Raw genomic sequence first — 18,678 nt, forward strand, 5'->3', positions numbered from 1 at the left:
GCAATACCCCTTTTGTGAAAGGGCAACTAAACAAATTAAGGAGTGGAAGGTGGAGCAGAAAACAGAACTGCAAATCTTGAGGGCCACAGAGAAAGCAATAATTGCCTTTTTAGGGAAGAATAGTGACCTGGATACAAGGGTAGATGTATTCCTGCTCAAGTACCTCAGACGGAAGTAGGGCTGCAGACAGAAGTTCAGATGGAGCCTCTCAGCTTTCCACCAGCAGGAAGGGGCTGCCTAGGAAGCAGCAAAATTCTTATCATGCAGAGTTCGAGGATAAACCCAAGAACGGACAAAAGTGTGACTGAGGGGACAGAGACACAGGACCAGAGAAGACCTCTGAGCCTTTTCCACCTCAGACTTTGTAATTTCCAGAACGTGAAGAGAGGTGTCCAACCAACCTAAATTTTATATCTTTGGGTTTTTTTGTCATTTGTTTTTTTGTTGTTGTTGTTGTCGTTTTGTTTTAATAGTTGTTTTTCTTAGAGCCTTGAGGTTTTCTTGAGTGAAGAACATGCATTTCTTATTTCAGTTCCAATGAGTCTCATAAGAAATAGGAAGAAAAGTGCTGTGCAGTGGCATCTTTATTAACACATCCTCCAGAACACAGCTTCATTCCGTGTGGTCTGTCAACATCTCTCCCATTCTTTTCCTCACATTTCTCCTCTCTTCACAACTAAAGCCATTAGCATGCTAAACCACATTTCACTCTCTGAGACCAAACCATCCTCAGACAAAAAAATTTATAAGGGGTTTCATCCTTTAGGCATCTCCACTTTAAATCAAATAGGGTCTAATAAATGGATTTTTTTCTGCTTTATTTTTTTTCTGCTTTATTTTCCCTACCTTGTGTACCATTTCCAACAGGTAGATTCCTTATTCTTTTTTGCCTCCATCTGTGTATACTTTTTATGAAATGTGTAGAAACTCAAGATAAAATGTAAAACCTAGCAATGTTCAACTGGCTAATTCAGTTCTCTTAATATCATCAGATTTCTGTCCTTCGCCTGCCCCTCCATGTGGGCCCTGATAAATGATTGCAGGGCCCACCACAGGAATATCCAGTTGCCTTGCTGAACCTGCATTGCTAACTACTCCTCCGGGGTGCCAATTGCTACTTATTTTCATACTGTTTAGATAATGCCCTCCACTTGCCTGGGTGTAGCTTCTCCAAAACAGATTTTTGGGCTATTGGTGAATGGACATAGACTTTCTGTCCACATTTATGTGCAGAGGATGAGAGTAAAGACTCTGAGCTGAAGAAAACTGGGTCTAAGTTCTGATAGATGACTTGAAAAAAAAAATTCCTCATGAGGAGTTGCAGTTTCCTCATAAGTAAGATAGTCTATGTCTAAGGAAGGGTAGCTGGTTTAAAAAAAGTGAGGATAATACAAAGGGGGGGATTTTATAAACAGAAAAACAAATGGAAATGCAAGATATTTTTATTTATTTTTACTTTTACCTCAGTCTTCAGGATCTCTCTTTTCTGGTACAAAGCCCCCGGAGTTTTGAGTGAATTCTCACACAGTAGCTTTATATTTATAAAGCATAGCTTGGTAATTCAATTATAAGGAAAGAATCCAGACTTGAAATCCAATTGTTAAAATTATCATTTTAATTCTCCTATTTAGAGCATTCTTAAATATTTCATGAGTTCTGCAATATTAAAAACTACTAAATAGTTCATTTAGTTCTTCTAATTAAAACAAAAGGTTCAAAGAGAACTGCATCAGTAACCACTATGATTAGGATGCTTTGGATAGTAATAAACCACATGCACCCTCCAGGTCCGAGTACTGGCCTTCACCGCAGTTCCGAAAATGCTTTCAGGGTTAGTGTTAGCATTTATAAAAGGGAATTTCAGATAACTGGTGGTGCAGTGTGGTGGCTAAACTTTCAGACTCTGACATCAAACTGACATCAAAGTGCAAATCCCAGCTCTGCTGATTACCCCCTGCATGTCCTTGAGCAAGTTCCTTCCTGTCTTTCCATCTCAATTCGCTCACCTATAAAATGGGTAGAATGGAATAACATAACCTTGTCCATAAGGTTAGTGTGATATTCAAAGGTAATAGTACATGAACAGCCAAGTTAGAGCTCCATAAATGTTTGCTATTACTATGAGTTTTACAGACACCTAAATAATTGTTCTTGAAAGTTAAAATGGCAAGTCTTTTTTCATTGGTATCCAAAAACTGCCTAAATATTTCCTTCCACCTGAGGTCTTAGATGGTTTTGTTCTGATCCTCCTTTCAATGCCAGTTATGGAAGCCTAAAAGAGAGCACTAGAGATGCTTCCTTTATTTATCAAGGACCCTGGCAAAGAAGTCTCTTTCAAAACCCACAGGACTGTCAGGCACTCATCTTTTATATTAGCTTTTTTCTCTTTTGAGTTACCTTTTTCTTGCCAAAGAGGTAACTTGTTATACTTGAGATCATTCAAACTAACTGTGTAGTAGATAAGGTCATGGCTCTTCCCAATGATTCTTACAAGAAGACAATTGGAAGTACAAACAAGGCTGGAGTCTACTTTTATTAAGCTGACACTTCAGGGAGAATGTTAAATGAACATCAAACCCTATTCACCTTTCCTGTTTCCCTCATTCCAGAAACCAAGTGACACCTTGCCCTGTCATGATAAGCTCCTCACTAGTTAGCCAAACACTGGCAAGTGAACACCAATATTAATGCTGCCAGGTTTAATAATCAGTGTTTGCGCTGCAGTTAAAGATATTTTAATATTATAATTGAGTGACCCCTGCTCCTTTATCCAAAAGCTAAATTTATCCTAGTGACAAGACTTAATTTTCTGACATACTTGAGATTTGTGTCCAATGTTAGGTGAGGTCTAACTGAAACTATAAGACCTATGTCTAGATATATTAACCCCATCCTGTTACTTAGCTTAAACCTTTAAATGTATCTCTGAAAACTGCTAAACCATTCCTATCACTACTCGGTAATCTCTACATTTTTTTCTTCCTTAATACAAAAAGGATACCACAATAGTCTTTAAGATGCTATCTGATTCTAATAATATATAATTCTAAGTACATCTATCCATCCTAACTAGATATTCAGGCATAAATGCCACAAGGAATGAGAGAATGAAAAAGAAAGAAATGATAATGAATCCAATGCTTCAGAAATAAAAGGCAGCATAGGATGTTTCCATGAATTATCTGAAAAGGAAGATTAAAAAGAGCTCTGGCACCACTTGGTTCTCATTATAGATCAAGGACAAGGACTGTGACATCTTCAAGAGTTTTCTGAGTTCATAACTTATAGCTTCTCTGATAGTTGCTCATGATTGCTGTTGCAATGCCTATCAGCACCCTGTAGCAATTACTGCTAGAGCCCTTGAAAAGAAAAAGAACTGTGTGCTGGCTGATGGTATGCAATGATCTGGGACCTGGGACACGATAAGTAGGAAATTGTATCTGTTCTGCTGTGAATTCCAGGGGCAGAAGTTCTCACAGACCGTAGCAGATCTGTGGAAAGAGAAGCCAGCCTGCTTTCATTCTTCGAAGAGTCCACTTTTAACCTGGCAAAACACTCCAGGTCTATAGGCAAACAGCTGATTCCAGTAACAACAGGCATTTTACAAGACAGTCCTCTCTGGCCTCCCTTCACCTCTTGGTTCCTAACCGCATCTCCATTCCCAACCCTCAGCCCTTCTCTCACTCTTCCTCAGCCTTGGCTTTCCAACCTCATTCATTAAATATTTTCTTTTCTCAACTAAATTCATCTCCCTCTTCTCCTGGTCATACAAGAAATACCTATCTTCTGAATCCCTGGAGACCAGAGAAGGACAGATAGAGAAAGGCTGATGAATTTCAGATCCTAGTCTTAGAAGCCAGAAAATAGCTACAAAGAGGACCGCTGATTTATCTGCTATTTCAACAGGAAAAACAAATTCAGATCAAATTGGATGGTTTGTCTATGTAACATCTGTTAGGTAGTTTTTTCAATATCCACGACTGACCTTTAAAAACAATTATCTGGCTCTTCAACATCATACTGATATGGCCTTAGCATTTTAATTAAATGCAGGACTCTAGTGGTGCACTGTCCAATAAGGAGGCCACAGGTAGGGGCACCCGGCTGGCTCAGTGATTGAGGGTCTGTCTTCAGCTCAGGTCATGATTCCAGAGTTCTGGGATCTAGTCCTGCATCAGGCTCCCCGCAGAGAGCCCACTTCTCGCTCTGCCTATGTCTCTGCCTCTCTCTGTGTCTCTCATGAATAAATAAATGAATAAAAGCTTAAAAAAAAAAAAGGAGCCCACATGTAGCTATTAAGCATTTGAAATGTGGCTAATCCAAATTGAGGTGAGTCATAAGTATAAAATGTACAATCCATTTCAAAGAGTGCAAAAAAAAGAGGAAAAAACAATGTAAAGTATTTCATGAATAATTTTTATATTGATTACATGATGGAATACTTTGAATATATGGAGTTAAATAAAATACATGAAGATTAATGTTATTTCTTTTTACCTTTTTAAGCCCATTAAAAAAGTTAAAATTATTATATTTCCATTTGACAGTACTGCTCTGGAGCATACTGCCTGGTTTCATACAAGCTCTACTATCCATGCTGAGTGTTCCCAAACAATTTCCTCTTCTGTGAAATGGAAATAATAATTCCTGCTTCTTAGGGTGCTTCTTTGTACTGCTGCATCATCAAAATCAATGCACATGAGCTGTCCCTTGGACCAGGGCCTGCCCTTGAATGGCAGCATTTTTCAGCCTAGCCGATCTCCAAAGAGAAGCTCAACTGAGAGTCGAGCCACTGATAATCTCAGCAGCTAGAGAAATGAATGAGTGCCTCTCTGGGCAGTACATCACGGCAACCGCAACGACTCCTGTTTGTACAACGGAGAGTATATGTTTAAAGCCCAGTTCTTTCTGAAAAGTAACTAGATAAAAAGTGAGCATACTTATCTTTGTACCTGATAGAATGTACTTGATATGACAGGAAATATCTAATATATCTAGTAGCTGGATAAAAACTAAGTGTTGAAATAAGACATTTGAAAGGCAAATAACAATACTAGACAATACACATTAAATGCTTGGTGAATAATACAGACAATCCTTCAAAATAGGTAGAAATTATAAGGGTTTAGTAATCTGAAGGTTTATAAAATGGATATACCAAGCAGGAGAAACAAAATGAGTAACATACACAGATATAAATCAAGGTGGCATGCTTTCAGGACACACACAGACCAGTATGATTGAAAAGAAGTTTCCTATAGGAAGATACAGGAGGAAAAACTAGAAATGTAAATAGGAGGACGACTTTAAACTGCCTCCTTCATAGATAGGAAAGCCACTTTAAGCTAGGGTTCTAGAGAGGTAGGGTGATAAGTGCACAGAAGTAATTTGAGAAGATGAATTTGGCCGACTATGTTAAAATACTCTCTTTAACCTCCCTAGGACTGTGCTTTCTTTGCAAAACCATGGTGATCTAATTATTTTTACCCTATATTCTTATATGCTATTTTTCTAGCTTTATTCACAATTGATCCTTTAATGCACTGGAAGGTCCTTACCATAGGGCTTTGCATCAGAATATCACACATGAATAATAATCAGAAAAAAATATATATACTACTACTACTACCAGTTACTGTTGGGAAAGACTAACTAACAGATCTTATGTAGAAAGACTGCTGTTATGTGATTCAGTGGTTATCAGACGCTTCTAAAGTTGCACTGAAATGTCCAGATATGACAAAAAGCATTAGGGAAGTGCTATAGGGTCAATAAATGATTAATAACATGAGAATAATATAGAAAAAATTCTCCTGGAGACTGATAAGGAGAGTGTAACTAAATGAAGCTATGCTGCCTATAGAAGTTGTTTAATCTCTATCTTCAGAGAATAAAAACACAAACTTTAATTATCAAAAAAGATGCTTTGCTTAAAATGTTACAAACCTACATTCTCTTTACACTATAATAGACATCTGTGTTCTTATGTGTTTGCCATTGGTTTCCTCAGACTCAGATCAGTCCCAAAGAAGGGTGGCAAGTGTACAGTTCAGCACAGGATCCTGATGGACGATGCATATGCACAGTGGTTGCTCCAGAACAGAACCTGTGTTCCCGCGATGCCAAAAGCAGGCAGCTTCGCCAGCTTCTGGAAAAGGTAGGTACCCAGTTTTCTGCCCTCCTTCACCTTTTTTTAAATTTTTTATAATAAATTTATTTTTTATTGGTGTTCAATTTGCCAACATACAGAATAACACCCAGTGCTCATCCTGTCAAGTGCCCCCCTCAGTGCCCGTCACCCATTCACCCCCACCCCCGCCCTCCTCCCCTTACACCACCCCTAGTTCGTTTCCCAGAGTTAGGAGTCTTTATATTCTGTCTCCCTTTCTGATATTTCCTACCCATTTCTTCTCCCTTCCCTTCTATTCCCTTTCACTCTTATTTATATTCCCCAAATGAATGAGAACATATAATGTTTGTCCTTCTCCGATTGACCCATTTCACTCAGCATAATACCCTCCAGTTCCACCCACATTGAAGCAAATGGTGGGTAGACATGGCCAACACACACATGAGAAAACGCTCTGCATCACTTGCCATCAGGGAAATACAAATCAAAACCACAATGAGATACCACCTCACACCAGTGAGAATGGAGAAAATTAACAAGGCAGGAAATAACACATGTTGGAGAGTTTGTGGAGTAAGGGGAACCCTCTTGCACTGTTGGTGGGAATGTGAACTGGTGCAGCCACTCTGGAAAACTCTGTGGAGGTTCCTCAAAGAGTTAAAAATAGACCTGCCCTACGACCCAGCAATTGCACTGTTGGGGATTTACCCCAAAGATACAGATGCAATGAAATGCAGGGACACCTGCACCCCGATGTTTATAGCAGCAATGGCCACAATAGCCAAGCTGTGGAAGGAGCCTCGGTGTCCATCGAAAGATGAGTGGATAAAGAAGATGTGGTTTATGTATACAATGGAATATTCCTCAGCCATTAGAAATGACCTTTTTAAAAAAAAAAAAAAAATCTACCATTCCTTGAAAGGGAAAATATGGGAGAGCAGGGAATGGTGAGGAAGGTCATTCCAATTTTTGTCCCCCCTTCTCAAGTAAACTTGTTTTCCCTTCCTGAAAAAGAATACCTCACGCTTCCTGTTCTACTGTTTTATTTATATTATTTTTTACTTTTCCCAATCTTACCTTCTTAAGACTGACTATCATACCTCTTAATATCCAGCTGGTCTCTCCTTAAGGAAAAAAAGAAAAAAGCAAGAAGCCCTATTCCCATGCCAGAAATTTATCCTCAACTCCCAAGATTACACTAGACTCTTTGAGCTCACACATTTGAATCCCATTAACAATCTTGCAAGGAAGTTAAAATAACAGAATGCAATATGCAAGCTATCTGAACAGATAATGAATAATTTCAAGTATTTATCATCATTCTCTAAGTCATTCCTTTGAACATTAAACTCTTCAGTTTCATTCAATAGCATTTTCTCCATATAATTTACTTAAGCCGGATCCATAACAATCAAACACAGAATGTCCTTGATTTATTCTTTTTTGCAGATAAAAGTCAGCTCATGAAAGGTTATTTATGTTTAGTTTGAGGAGGAAAAAAAAACAATGAATGGTTCTTTCAATTATTCTCATTCAGAATTTCACTGTGTTGGGCTCTGAATATAGTAGGACAGCTGGGTGGCCAGCCTGATGGAAGGATGGCAACATGTTGGAATTTTAAATACCTTTAGGGATAATAAGATAGATTAGGTAGTATGTGCTTTTAGGGGACACCATGCTCAACAATTCACTCTGTGCGTATCATTTTCATGATCATTCACACAATGATGGCAGTGAATAGGAACTTTTTACTGAAAATTAAGAGAAGCTAGAAAAATGAAAGCATCAAATTTGTAATACAGATGTGCCTACTTTATGTAACCTCAAGCCAGCAACAATAACTTCCACCGTCATATAATGTAAATAAATTTCCTCTGTGTACATTACTTAGAAGTCTATTGATGTGCTAAGATTTTAAGAAAGTTTTTTTTCTTGTTTTTATACAATGATTAGTCCTGTTTTTCCTCCCCCTCTCCTCAGAGATATCAATAATCTATTGGGTCTTTCTTTTAAAGTCTCTTTTTATAAGATCCCATCTTCTCTGCTCCTTCAATATCTGTCTCCCAGACAAGAGCAAATGTCATTTTCATTCAAGTTAATGACTCTAGCTAATGTGCCTCTCAGCTATTAGGAATCATGACATATGAACTGTGGTTTTTCTTGAGTATTGCTTACCAATCTTGATTTTCTTTATTTCTATGGGAAAAAATCCAAATACATGGTTTTAATATTATTTGGTTACCAGGGAAATTAATTACCTTGGTAATTTATCTTTTAAATCCAATTCTTCTTTTCTCTTAAATTGTATTTCTCCCTAAATTATAGACTCTCTGCTCCTATATTCTTTCCTGTACAAAAGCATCTTTTTTCTTTATCAATTTCAGTGAGAAACACATTCTTAGATACTATAACCTTATTTCTGCTACTGTTTCTCAGGATAGCATTACACATACACACCCCATATAGATTCAGATATTTCTTCGAAAACCAGTCCAAAAAATTCAAATAAAGTGTCAGGAAATAGATAATACCCTCTACAGGTCCAAAGTCAAACATATTCCAGAACTATGATAGAAACCAGGAATTAGTGTAGGATAAATAAGGCAAAAAAAAACACAATCCAGGGGGTTGGCTGAAAACAATCATTGAAATTTATAGACCATTCCATCTAATATGCAACATGTTTAATGTATTAAAGAAATTCCAGAAAATCACGCCTTAAAAAAAATCATCATATTTAAGTAACAAAAAACTCCACAAAATCTATTAACAAAACCTAGGTGTCTACAAGTTATGTTCATTAAATCTATTACTGGAGAGTATTATATGCCAAGAGAAATAGTAAATTATATGAACTGTAGGCTGCTTTTTTTTCCAAGTAGCCTACCCAATAACTATGAACTAGAGTGAAAATCTAAGTTAATTTGTATTTAAATTCAGAAAGACCTCAGACATTTATTTATGCAAGAACTAAAATAAATAATTTTTTAAATTATCAATGAAGGGAGAGAATAAACTTGCCAGACTATGTAGAGAGGGTCTAAACACAGGGACACATATGGAAAACCTGTAGAATATGAGTGATAAACAGACTAAAAGAGGAACCACAGCAGATGGATCTCCTTCCTACAAGTGTAACTGTCGGAAGCCAGTCTCAGGTATCATCAGGAAACTGGTGCTTAAGAAGTCTCTGTAACAGTGGGGAAACCAAACGTTCCTAGGTATAGCCAGCAAGAAAAGCAAAAGACAGTCCAGAGCCACATCCTTTCTGTCTAGACAGCTCCATCTCTATCCATTACCCAAATGTAGCTCTTCTACAATATAGATGGTCACAATCAAGTCTTAGCAAAAACTCTCTCTGTGCATTTTCCTACAACACAAATACAGTTGAAAATTAACCTAATAGGGTTAATCAGAGACAACATAAAAGAGAAGCTATTTTTAACTGTATCCAGAATATCTCATTTGCCTATGTTTTCTAACTGTATGGACTCTGCCTAGGTACATGGAATTCCTAGGAAAATATTGGTCACGCCAATGATGGGCATCTTCAAAGACAAATGCCATATTCAAATGTGTAGATAGTTTCTTTAATACAAATGGCTTTTCTTTATTCATGCTTAACCATAATAGAGCTGAAAATTATTTTGAGAGCATTAAATTTACCCAAGATGTAGTTACCATCTCCATCTTTCATTGTTGTCTCACTAATGTTGTGCCACACTAAAGATCCAAAAAAAAAAAAAAAAGAAGCTATCTAAGTAAGAATGATAGTAAATTAAGAAATATTTGGGAGTGATGTAATGCTATAGTGCTACAGTGACAGAAGGAGGAACTTTCCTTAAAATATTAAAATACTAATTACCTATTACTATTATTGGAAGCCTAAGATAATTTTACCCAAGAGATATTCATTGAGCAATTATTCTATTCCTGATTCTGTATAAGGTCTTAGAAATAAAATATTTGGATAAGATGCAGCTTCAGATCTCACAGAGCTCACCAAGGGGCAGCCACTTGTATGCTCCTACCCAACACCCTCAATACACAATTAGTTTTAATATAAGCTAGACTATAATATTTCCTGAAAAGATAGCATTCATAAAAGGCAGGCCTATGGATGAAACAGCAGAAAAGGAAAAAAAAAACAGGAAAATATGACCTTCTTTAATAAGTAGAAGTAGGCAAGCAAAGCAGCAGAATGCACTGCCTTTTTGGAATGTTCCAATTCTGAGGAATGTACCAACAATGGGCTCTTTATAGCTAGCTGGTCCACTGAGCTGTGTGACATACCTAATGACAGAAATTGAATAAATCACTCCTTCCTTATTTGTAACCCCCAATTGTTGCAATGAAGATAACTTTTTACTTATAAATAAATAATATGTTTATTTAAAAATAAATAGAATAATGCTTAAAATGTATGAAACAAAATAAAATTCACCTGAAATTCCACCATAATGTTTTTTGGTGATTTCATGTATTCATTTCATGGAAATAAAACATATAATTCTATGTAGATTTATATATATATATATATATTCTATTTAGCAGAGATTCCTTTCTATAATATTCATTACTTCTCACCCACATCACCCCCTGTATCAAAAAACTAACAACCTAATATGTATTCTTCTAATCCTTACATTCCTTTCTCCACCATGATTTTTTGTTCATATGCCCCATTTTTTATGCATATGTGAGAGACAGAGACACACATACGCACATAGAATTTGATTTAGTATAAAAGATCAAATTATATAAAAGCTGTTACATTCACTCTTCTCACTTGCTTTTCTCATGGAAATTCCTCCATCTTGAGCAAAATTTAATAAACACAGTGATCCTAATAAAATGCAGATTCTGACTCAGTAGCTCTGGGGCAGGCCCCAAGAATCTGCATTTTAACAGGCTCCCCAGTGATGCCAAACTTGCTGCTCTGTAGACAATAGTTTGAGTACCACGGTATAGAAACCTAGCTTACCCTCTAAAATAGTGTATTGGTACTCCATTCCCCAATCACTTAATAGCTCTCCAACTATTAGACATTTTCACTTTGTTTTTAGGGTTTTGCTGCCACAAAAATTAGAGAGCCTTTCTTTCCTCATTTCTAGATTTTTTACAGGTCACCTGTTTCCTACTTCTACATAGCCTGGAGCCCAAGGAACCTAAGAAGTACCCTCAGCTTAATCTGTGTTTGCTATCTACCTACCAAACACTTGATACAGCTGCCATTTTCTAGGTCTCTTAAACACTATGCTCTTCATGTATGGGGGTGGCCCAGCATTGCCACGGTGCATCTTGGTCAATTCAATCTCACCCCTGGGAGAACTTAAGATGTTGAAGTAACTGTACTAGAATGATTCCATTCTAATTCTATTGGACATGTCACTACCATCCACAATTGTTAAACATCCCGATCTTGAAGAAATCAGAGTTAGTACTTATAGAAACAACTCATGTTAACATTTAATAGCTTGGGGCATCATAAGCTTACAAGGCCCTGGGATGAAATTTCTATTTTTAAAATTTACTTTTCTGATTTATTAAATTCTTATTCATATTTATTTATCCCTAATCCTAGAATGACAATTTTATTATTTCCTGCTTAGGTTTAAATTTCCCTTGCTAAATTTTTGGAATATTTATCAGGAAGAATTGTCCTCCTGAAAACGTATCGTGTGGGGATGCAAATATGGATTTGGCACTTCCAGTTCTTTATGTTACTGTCATTTTTGCTACTTCAGTATTGATTGAATATACCTGTAAATAGACAATAATGTAGAGCCAATATTCTTGTTTAACAGGTTCAGAACATGTCCCAGTCTATCGAAGTCTTAAACCTGAGAACTCAGAGAGATTTCCAATATGTTCTAAAAATGGAAACCCAAATGAAAGGGCTGAAGGCCAAGTTTCGGCAGATTGAAGATGATCGGAAGACACTAATGACCAAGCATTTTCAAGTAGGTTTGACTTCTGCAGTCTTGTCAATTCAAATCAGACACTGAGTGCAATGGACAGCCAGCATGGCAATCAGCTAGAAATAGCTGTGCGTTGGCCCACATGAGCAAGGTTAAAGACTCACTGGGGATGTCAATCATCTCTCCACTGGAACTGACCATTAGCTGGTAGGAATGCATAGAAGACTTGCTATAAAAAGAGCCTAATCCTCCTAGAGCTTGGTGGAGTTTCTCGATAGATTTACAGGCAATTCAATATCTAAGACAAGAGGAAATCTCAAGGAAGATTAATAATTAAACTTATCAATGCTTTTTCCTCATGACTTTATGCCCTGCTGATATGAGGAGGCATAGAGAGAATATTTAGTATTAAAAGAGGCAATAATACCATTAATAGTAGCATATAAAAAGAAAAGGAAGGCCATTTCATAACTCGATACAAAGTCTTTTCTCAGGCTTCAAGTCGTTTTTGGCAATTATCCAGAAACACTGAAAATGGAGAGAAATAGTGCTTTTAAGTATGCTATATGGACATTTAGCACCTATGTATGACAGTGCCGTATTTTTTAAAATCTATGATAATACCAGTTGAGCCTCTATTAAAAAGAAATAGCCTGCCTCCGAAGGGGTAGCACATAGTTTATAGAACACATTGTGGTTTTGTAAACAATAGTTCTTTTCTTCCTCCCTTCCCTAGTGAGATGCACTGCTGATGGTAAGGGAACGGGCCCAAATTTAAGCATCAGAAGTGCTTTTCACACATAATGGTGATGGGCACAGAGCTAGTCAGAGACATGTGACAGGAGGTCCACATAGCACACTTTGACCTGGCAGAAATATTCATGGTTTGTAATTTTCTTCAGTGGTGCTCAGGAGCCTAAGTAGGTATGTATAAGTTTTTACATTGAACCAGTTTTATTTTTGTTTATTTTTAAAGATTTTATTTATTTATTCATGAGAGACAGGGAGAGAGAGAGAGAGAGAGGCAGAGACACAGGCAGAGGGAGAAGCAGGCTCCATGCAGGGAGCCGGATGCGGGACTCAATCCCAAGACTCCGGGATCATGACCTGAGCCAAAGGCAGGCACCAATCCACTGAGCCACCCAGGGATCCCCAGAACCAGTTTTAAATTCAACCAGAGAGGTACAACAGAAGGAAAGGAGGGTAAGAGAGTGGATGATACTGACAAGAGATGAGGCTCAAGTGATGAATCATGATGTTGAGGTGAAGAGAAAAGTAAGCAAACCCAGGAGGTTAAGAAATTAGAATAAATTAGAGCAAGGCTTAGAAGATATCTTAAGAGTAAATATTATTGGGAATGAGAGAATGAGTGAACCGGATGAGTAGATAATTTATGGGGGGGGGGGGGTGGCAAACAGTGAAAAGTAGAAGGCTGAGGCGGAAATGAGTTAACGTTAACCAATACTTATTGAGCATGTACCGTGTGCAAGGCAGTGTTGGCCCACTGCTGGATATATAATGATCTCTCTTCAATGAAAGACAACTAAAACAGGCATAGAAAATTGATGGTAAAGAGAAGCAGAAACATTATTTAACAGCACAAAGGAAGAGTAATCTTATTTAGTTTTATTCAGAGAAGATCAGGGCAGGATTTTCAAGATTTGGCAATTTTCCAGAAAGCAGTTTTGGACTAGTCTCCCAACACACACACACAGACACACAGAATCACAGAAGAGTTTCAGAAAACCAGAGGATTCTCCAAGTGTTCAGGGTTAGGGTGTAGGCTGTAGAGGAGTAATGTGAGCCGGATGCTGAGGACATCAACGAAGGAGGAATTGGTAAGCTGGCACTTACAGCACAGGGCCGGGGGTGGAGGGCGGGGGGTGCATGCCCAGAAAGGAAGGACAGAAGGAGAGGTGCTCAGGGTGTCTGGCGCAGAGTGAAAATTACTCAGGCTCAGATGGACAATGCAGAACTCTCTGATGCCAAGGGATAGTTTGAGGGTGCCAAGCCTGGAAGAGCTGGGAAGGCATGATGAAGCCTGTGTATTTGTGGGAACCCTTGGGAGAAGATCAGAAATAAACAGAGAGATAAAAAGCTGAGAGAAACTCAAGGAAATAATTTGCCTTTTCTGTAAGTTTGCTTAGCAGCAACCAGGCTGTGAGTAAGAAAACTTAATTCTCAGGCAGCACCATATGACATAATGATTTTGATTTTACCAGTTCACATAATCCAAGTAGATACTTAAGTTATATGTTAAAATCTAAACAGCAATAATAATTTTCTGAAGAATTACACATATTCAACACATAGTTCTGGCAACTTTAAATATACATTAGCTAATTTAGTCTTCTCAACAATACTATAAAGTAGGCACTATACTTATTTCCATTGTTCAGATAAGAAACTGATGCAATTTGTTCAGCACTTATATCTAATATGCATCAGGACCACAATATCCAACTCGAGAGGTAAGCCTGCTAATACCAGTTCTACACTGCATCTCCAAATAGATTATAGCTCTCTGAAACGTAAGCATAATAATTACATGCTCAATATGTTTGTTGAATTTATGTATTCACTGAGCCTGAGCACGAGTCAGATTTGGCATGAAGTGCTGAGGTACCATATTTGATGCAAAGAACTGGAACATTCCAAAAGTAAATTTACATCAAAAATACTTTTTAATTGGAAGAAAACCCTACTCTGATACACCATTTTCAACTTATCAAAAATGCTAAGTAAGTTCTGTCTTCTGTACTTTTTATTTTATTTTTTTTGTACTTTTTAAGATGAAGATTGTATTCTAGTTATCAGTACACATATGTGCCATTCTACTTTAACCTTTTAAAAATTTGATGTGTATATTGGTTGAACTTCCCCTTGCTCTCTGACTGATGTCCAGAGTTTCAAAATTGATTACCAATAACCAAATTATGAATTTTTGAAGAGATCCAAAAATATAATTACCTGTCTTTGGTGCTGGTTTTTTGTTTTTTGTTTTTTGGGTTTTTTTTTTTTTTTTAGTTCAGGGGGAAAAAAGTCACCAAAATTGTGACACTGAATTGCTTTCTTTTCAATATTCCCATAGTGTAACATAAAACTCTTCATTGTAACTATTGCTATAATATGCAGCAAATGCTACCGACAGAACTCTTCTTATTAAAATCATAATGAAGCAATTGTGTCTTCCTTTTGGGATGCCACAAGATGTTCAAACTAATAAGTTTATTTCCAAATGAGCCACCAAAATGGGTAAAGCTATGCAATTTCACCTTTTCACTGTGATATTTATGAATCGTTCTCATTATGAAGACTCTGTCCCCTCCCACACAACATGGACATATAGACAAAATCAAAAAATTCAGAGCTTACAGAGCAAGTGGAAATTTCCCCACAAGAAACATAAGCCCATATACCAGGGCAGCATTGGGAACTCCTGCTATTTTAATGCATTTATAGTAATAACATCTTCCAAATGTAATTTTAAAATGCAATTTTCAGCTCCTTAAATTAGTTAGTGTACAGCATGGTTTCTGACAGCACCTATGGATTATTCTCAAATGATCATAACAGTGACAGCTCTTTCCACAAATGAGATCATCTGTAAAAAACTCACAACTGACTCACATTCATGAAATATTTTCACTGACCACTACGACCACATTAAAGGCAAAGAAGAAAAGGTGACACAACCTCAAAATTGAAAGTGAAACTGCAGGTGAGGTTCAGTCTCATGATGCTAGAGATAAGAGACACTGTGTTGGCAAAATATGCTTCTTGTTCTCCAGATAAAAAACAACTCTGCAGTTTCAAACAAATCGGTACAACTAGTTCTTTTGTTCCATAAACTGTGAGTACCTTGGTCCCTGAAAGAGTTAAAAGAGTTAATTCACTACATGGGTAAGCAACTCTGCCTTACTTAAAGAGCTCTAAATTATCTATGCTAAGGCAAATGGAATCAGAATGTGGGTAATAATTCAAAATGGTAAACAGCAACAGGCATTTCTCTGAGCTTTGAGGAGCTTTGCATGATTTATTATGCTTGCTGAACTTACTTCCTAATGATGTTGTGTTAAGATGGATGTTAGAAAGAATGAGGAATGCCTGAGCATAATGGAAGGGACAGAGTGGTAGGAAACCACAGTTGGAACAATTGAAGTGTTACAGAAAAGCTGTTCCAGGATTCAAAATTTCTTTTAAGTGTACCCCCATAACATAGATAGTCAGGGGGTAATTAGAGTTAACAGACATGAGATATTTGACCTATTTCTAGTAATTCACAATAAGAAGATGGCTCCTGATGATATTGCCTAAATAATGCATTGTTCACTTTTTAAAATGCTACCAGAAAGTGAAATGATACTTTAACCTTTAATTGCTAGCATAAGAAGTTTTTATAATTACGATAAGGATCAATTGTTTTATTGAAAAGCACCTAATCATAATTTAAAGAGAGGTTCTTATATTGAGATAAATGGATTTGCTACTAATGATCATGTAGCCACTACATGATCTCACAAAGTACCTAATTTCAACCAAAAGTCAGTAAGATTTTTGATATACAAGTATTGAATCAATATGTTGTAAACCTGAAACTAATATAATGTTATATCCTGATTATACATTAATAAAACTTTTCTTTTAATTTTCAGAAAAAAGGAATTTTGAGTCTGTTTTAATAAGTTCCTTTAGGTATCATATTAAAAAGAACATAGCTGCTTGATCTGTTTAAATGACTTTTAGGAACAATTGGCTGCTTTTCACAGGAGTTGAAAGAGAAGATGGATGAACTCCTGCCCTTGATCCCCGTGCTGGAACAGTACAAAACAGATGCCAAGTTAATCACCCAGTTCAAGGAGGAAATCCGGAATCTGTCTGCCGTCCTCACCGGGATTCAAGAGGAAATTGGTGCCTATGACTATGAGGAACTGCATCAAAGAGTGCTTAGCCTAGAAACCAGACTTCGTGATTGCATGAAAAAGCTGAGTAAGTAGAACAATTTCATTTGTTTAAGTTGTATTTTTAAGTGGTTTCAATGAAAACTGCATTCTTAACATTTTGCAGATAGTCATGAATATCTAATTATAGAGCAACCAATGCCTGCTTTCTAAGTATTCCATAACGCCTTAAGCACACTGTGTAACCAGTGTTATTTGATTAACAGTTGCCTAATTTTCAGAGCATGCTATTATCATTTGATGGCTTGAAATAATGCAGACAATTCTACTGGCTACACTGATGGCGGTAAGTTACTACAGACGGATAACATGTAATCGTCAATCATTACTTGTCTCGAAGTGGAGAGGGGAGAGGCATTTTTGGTAGTGAAGAAAGTTAGAGGTTGGGAAAAAGGTAGTTACCTTGGGACCAAATATGAAACAGCAGTGATTAAATCAAACAGAAACAATTCCTCTACTATAGAGAATTGCCATCAGCTAGTTGTTCTGATCCACCCAAGAAATAAAAAGGAGGCACCTACTCAAATATATATTCACTACTTTGCAAGGGGTCAAGCATAGGATATGGGATATGGATTCCAGTTCAGGACTCCTGAAATGTGTGGTTCAACCTGGTCTGAGTTTCTGAACTCTTCCACTTCATCCACGAGATAATTATTCAGCTGAAATCATCATGACACTAGTCTGTAATTTCATGCAAAATAAATATGTGGTCATAAATTAAATAAGGGGGTGTTGTAAGTCCATTTAGGAACAGTATTTTAGTTGTTGACATGAAGTGATATACCAGAGAGGTCAAGTCAATAACCATAGAAAAGTATTCCCCCAAGGGAAAGAAAAAAATTTCTAGAATAGAAAATAAACTAAAAAGAGAAAAAAAGAATTCGGAAAAGATAATTTCTAGTAAAGACAATTTCAGAGAATAAATGTAAACACTTAGAATTTGAAAGGCTGATGAAAAAATTGAAAGACTATTTTACAAATGCAATCCAAAGAAAAAAAGAGAATGAATTTACAGAGAGTTGCATGTAGTACAGTTCAAAACAATGTGGAGAATCACCACCTCAGAGGGCCCACTGTGGCCAACCCAGGATTTCCAAGAGATTTCGACAAAATTACTTGGAAGGCAATTAACATAAACCCTAAAGCTAAACGCTCGTACAGAAATCCTCAGTTCCTTATTCCTCATCCGTCAAGGCCTGTACTTTTTCATCTATAACTAGTCTCCTAACAATCACTACTCCAGTAGATTCTATGACTCCTCTTCTTGCACTTTTCACTCATTGTCCACATTATTGCCTAGGGATTTTTTGGAAGCATGAATCTGAAATTAGTTTGCACTGCTGAAAATCTCCTAGGACTCCCTTATATCCTAGGATATAGTCCCCAGCTTATGAGGCCCTCCTCCATAAGTGGCCCTCCCTACTTCTCCCATCTCAGGTCCTGCCACTCCTTCCCTCACATGCTATGTCCCTGTCTTGTGTGCTCTATGCTTTCTTATCACAGGGTAGTGTTGAGATACTTGTCCCTTTTCCTGTCAACACTCTTTCCTGTTTATCCTTTCTGTGTCAACACATATTCACTTGACATGTGAGACAAATCCCCATTCATCCTTCAGGTCTCAGTTTACATGTCATGCCTTGACAAAATCCTTCATTGCTCTCCC

The 18,678-nt window shown here is 37.1% G+C and overlaps 1 protein-coding gene across 3 annotated transcripts in view; it reads left to right on the forward strand.

The window, feature by feature from the left end:
- OLFM3 (olfactomedin 3) overlaps window positions 1–18,678 on the forward strand; it is a 193,153-nt gene that overhangs the window by 148,011 nt on the left and 26,464 nt on the right. For all 3 annotated transcript variants that reach the window (XM_035717949.2, XM_025417469.3, XM_025417467.3), the window contains 3 exons: window positions 6,011–6,157; window positions 11,938–12,093; window positions 16,821–17,040. In XM_035717949.2, coding sequence (XP_035573842.1) covers window positions 11,947–12,093; window positions 16,821–17,040 — 367 coding nt within the window. In that variant the 5' untranslated portion in view covers window positions 6,011–6,157; window positions 11,938–11,946. The remainder of the gene's footprint in view (window positions 1–6,010; window positions 6,158–11,937; window positions 12,094–16,820; window positions 17,041–18,678) is intronic.

This window comes from Canis lupus, chromosome 6 (assembly GCF_003254725.2).
Source record: "Canis lupus dingo isolate Sandy chromosome 6, ASM325472v2, whole genome shotgun sequence".
Classification (NCBI taxonomy): Eukaryota; Metazoa; Chordata; class Mammalia; order Carnivora; family Canidae; genus Canis; species Canis lupus.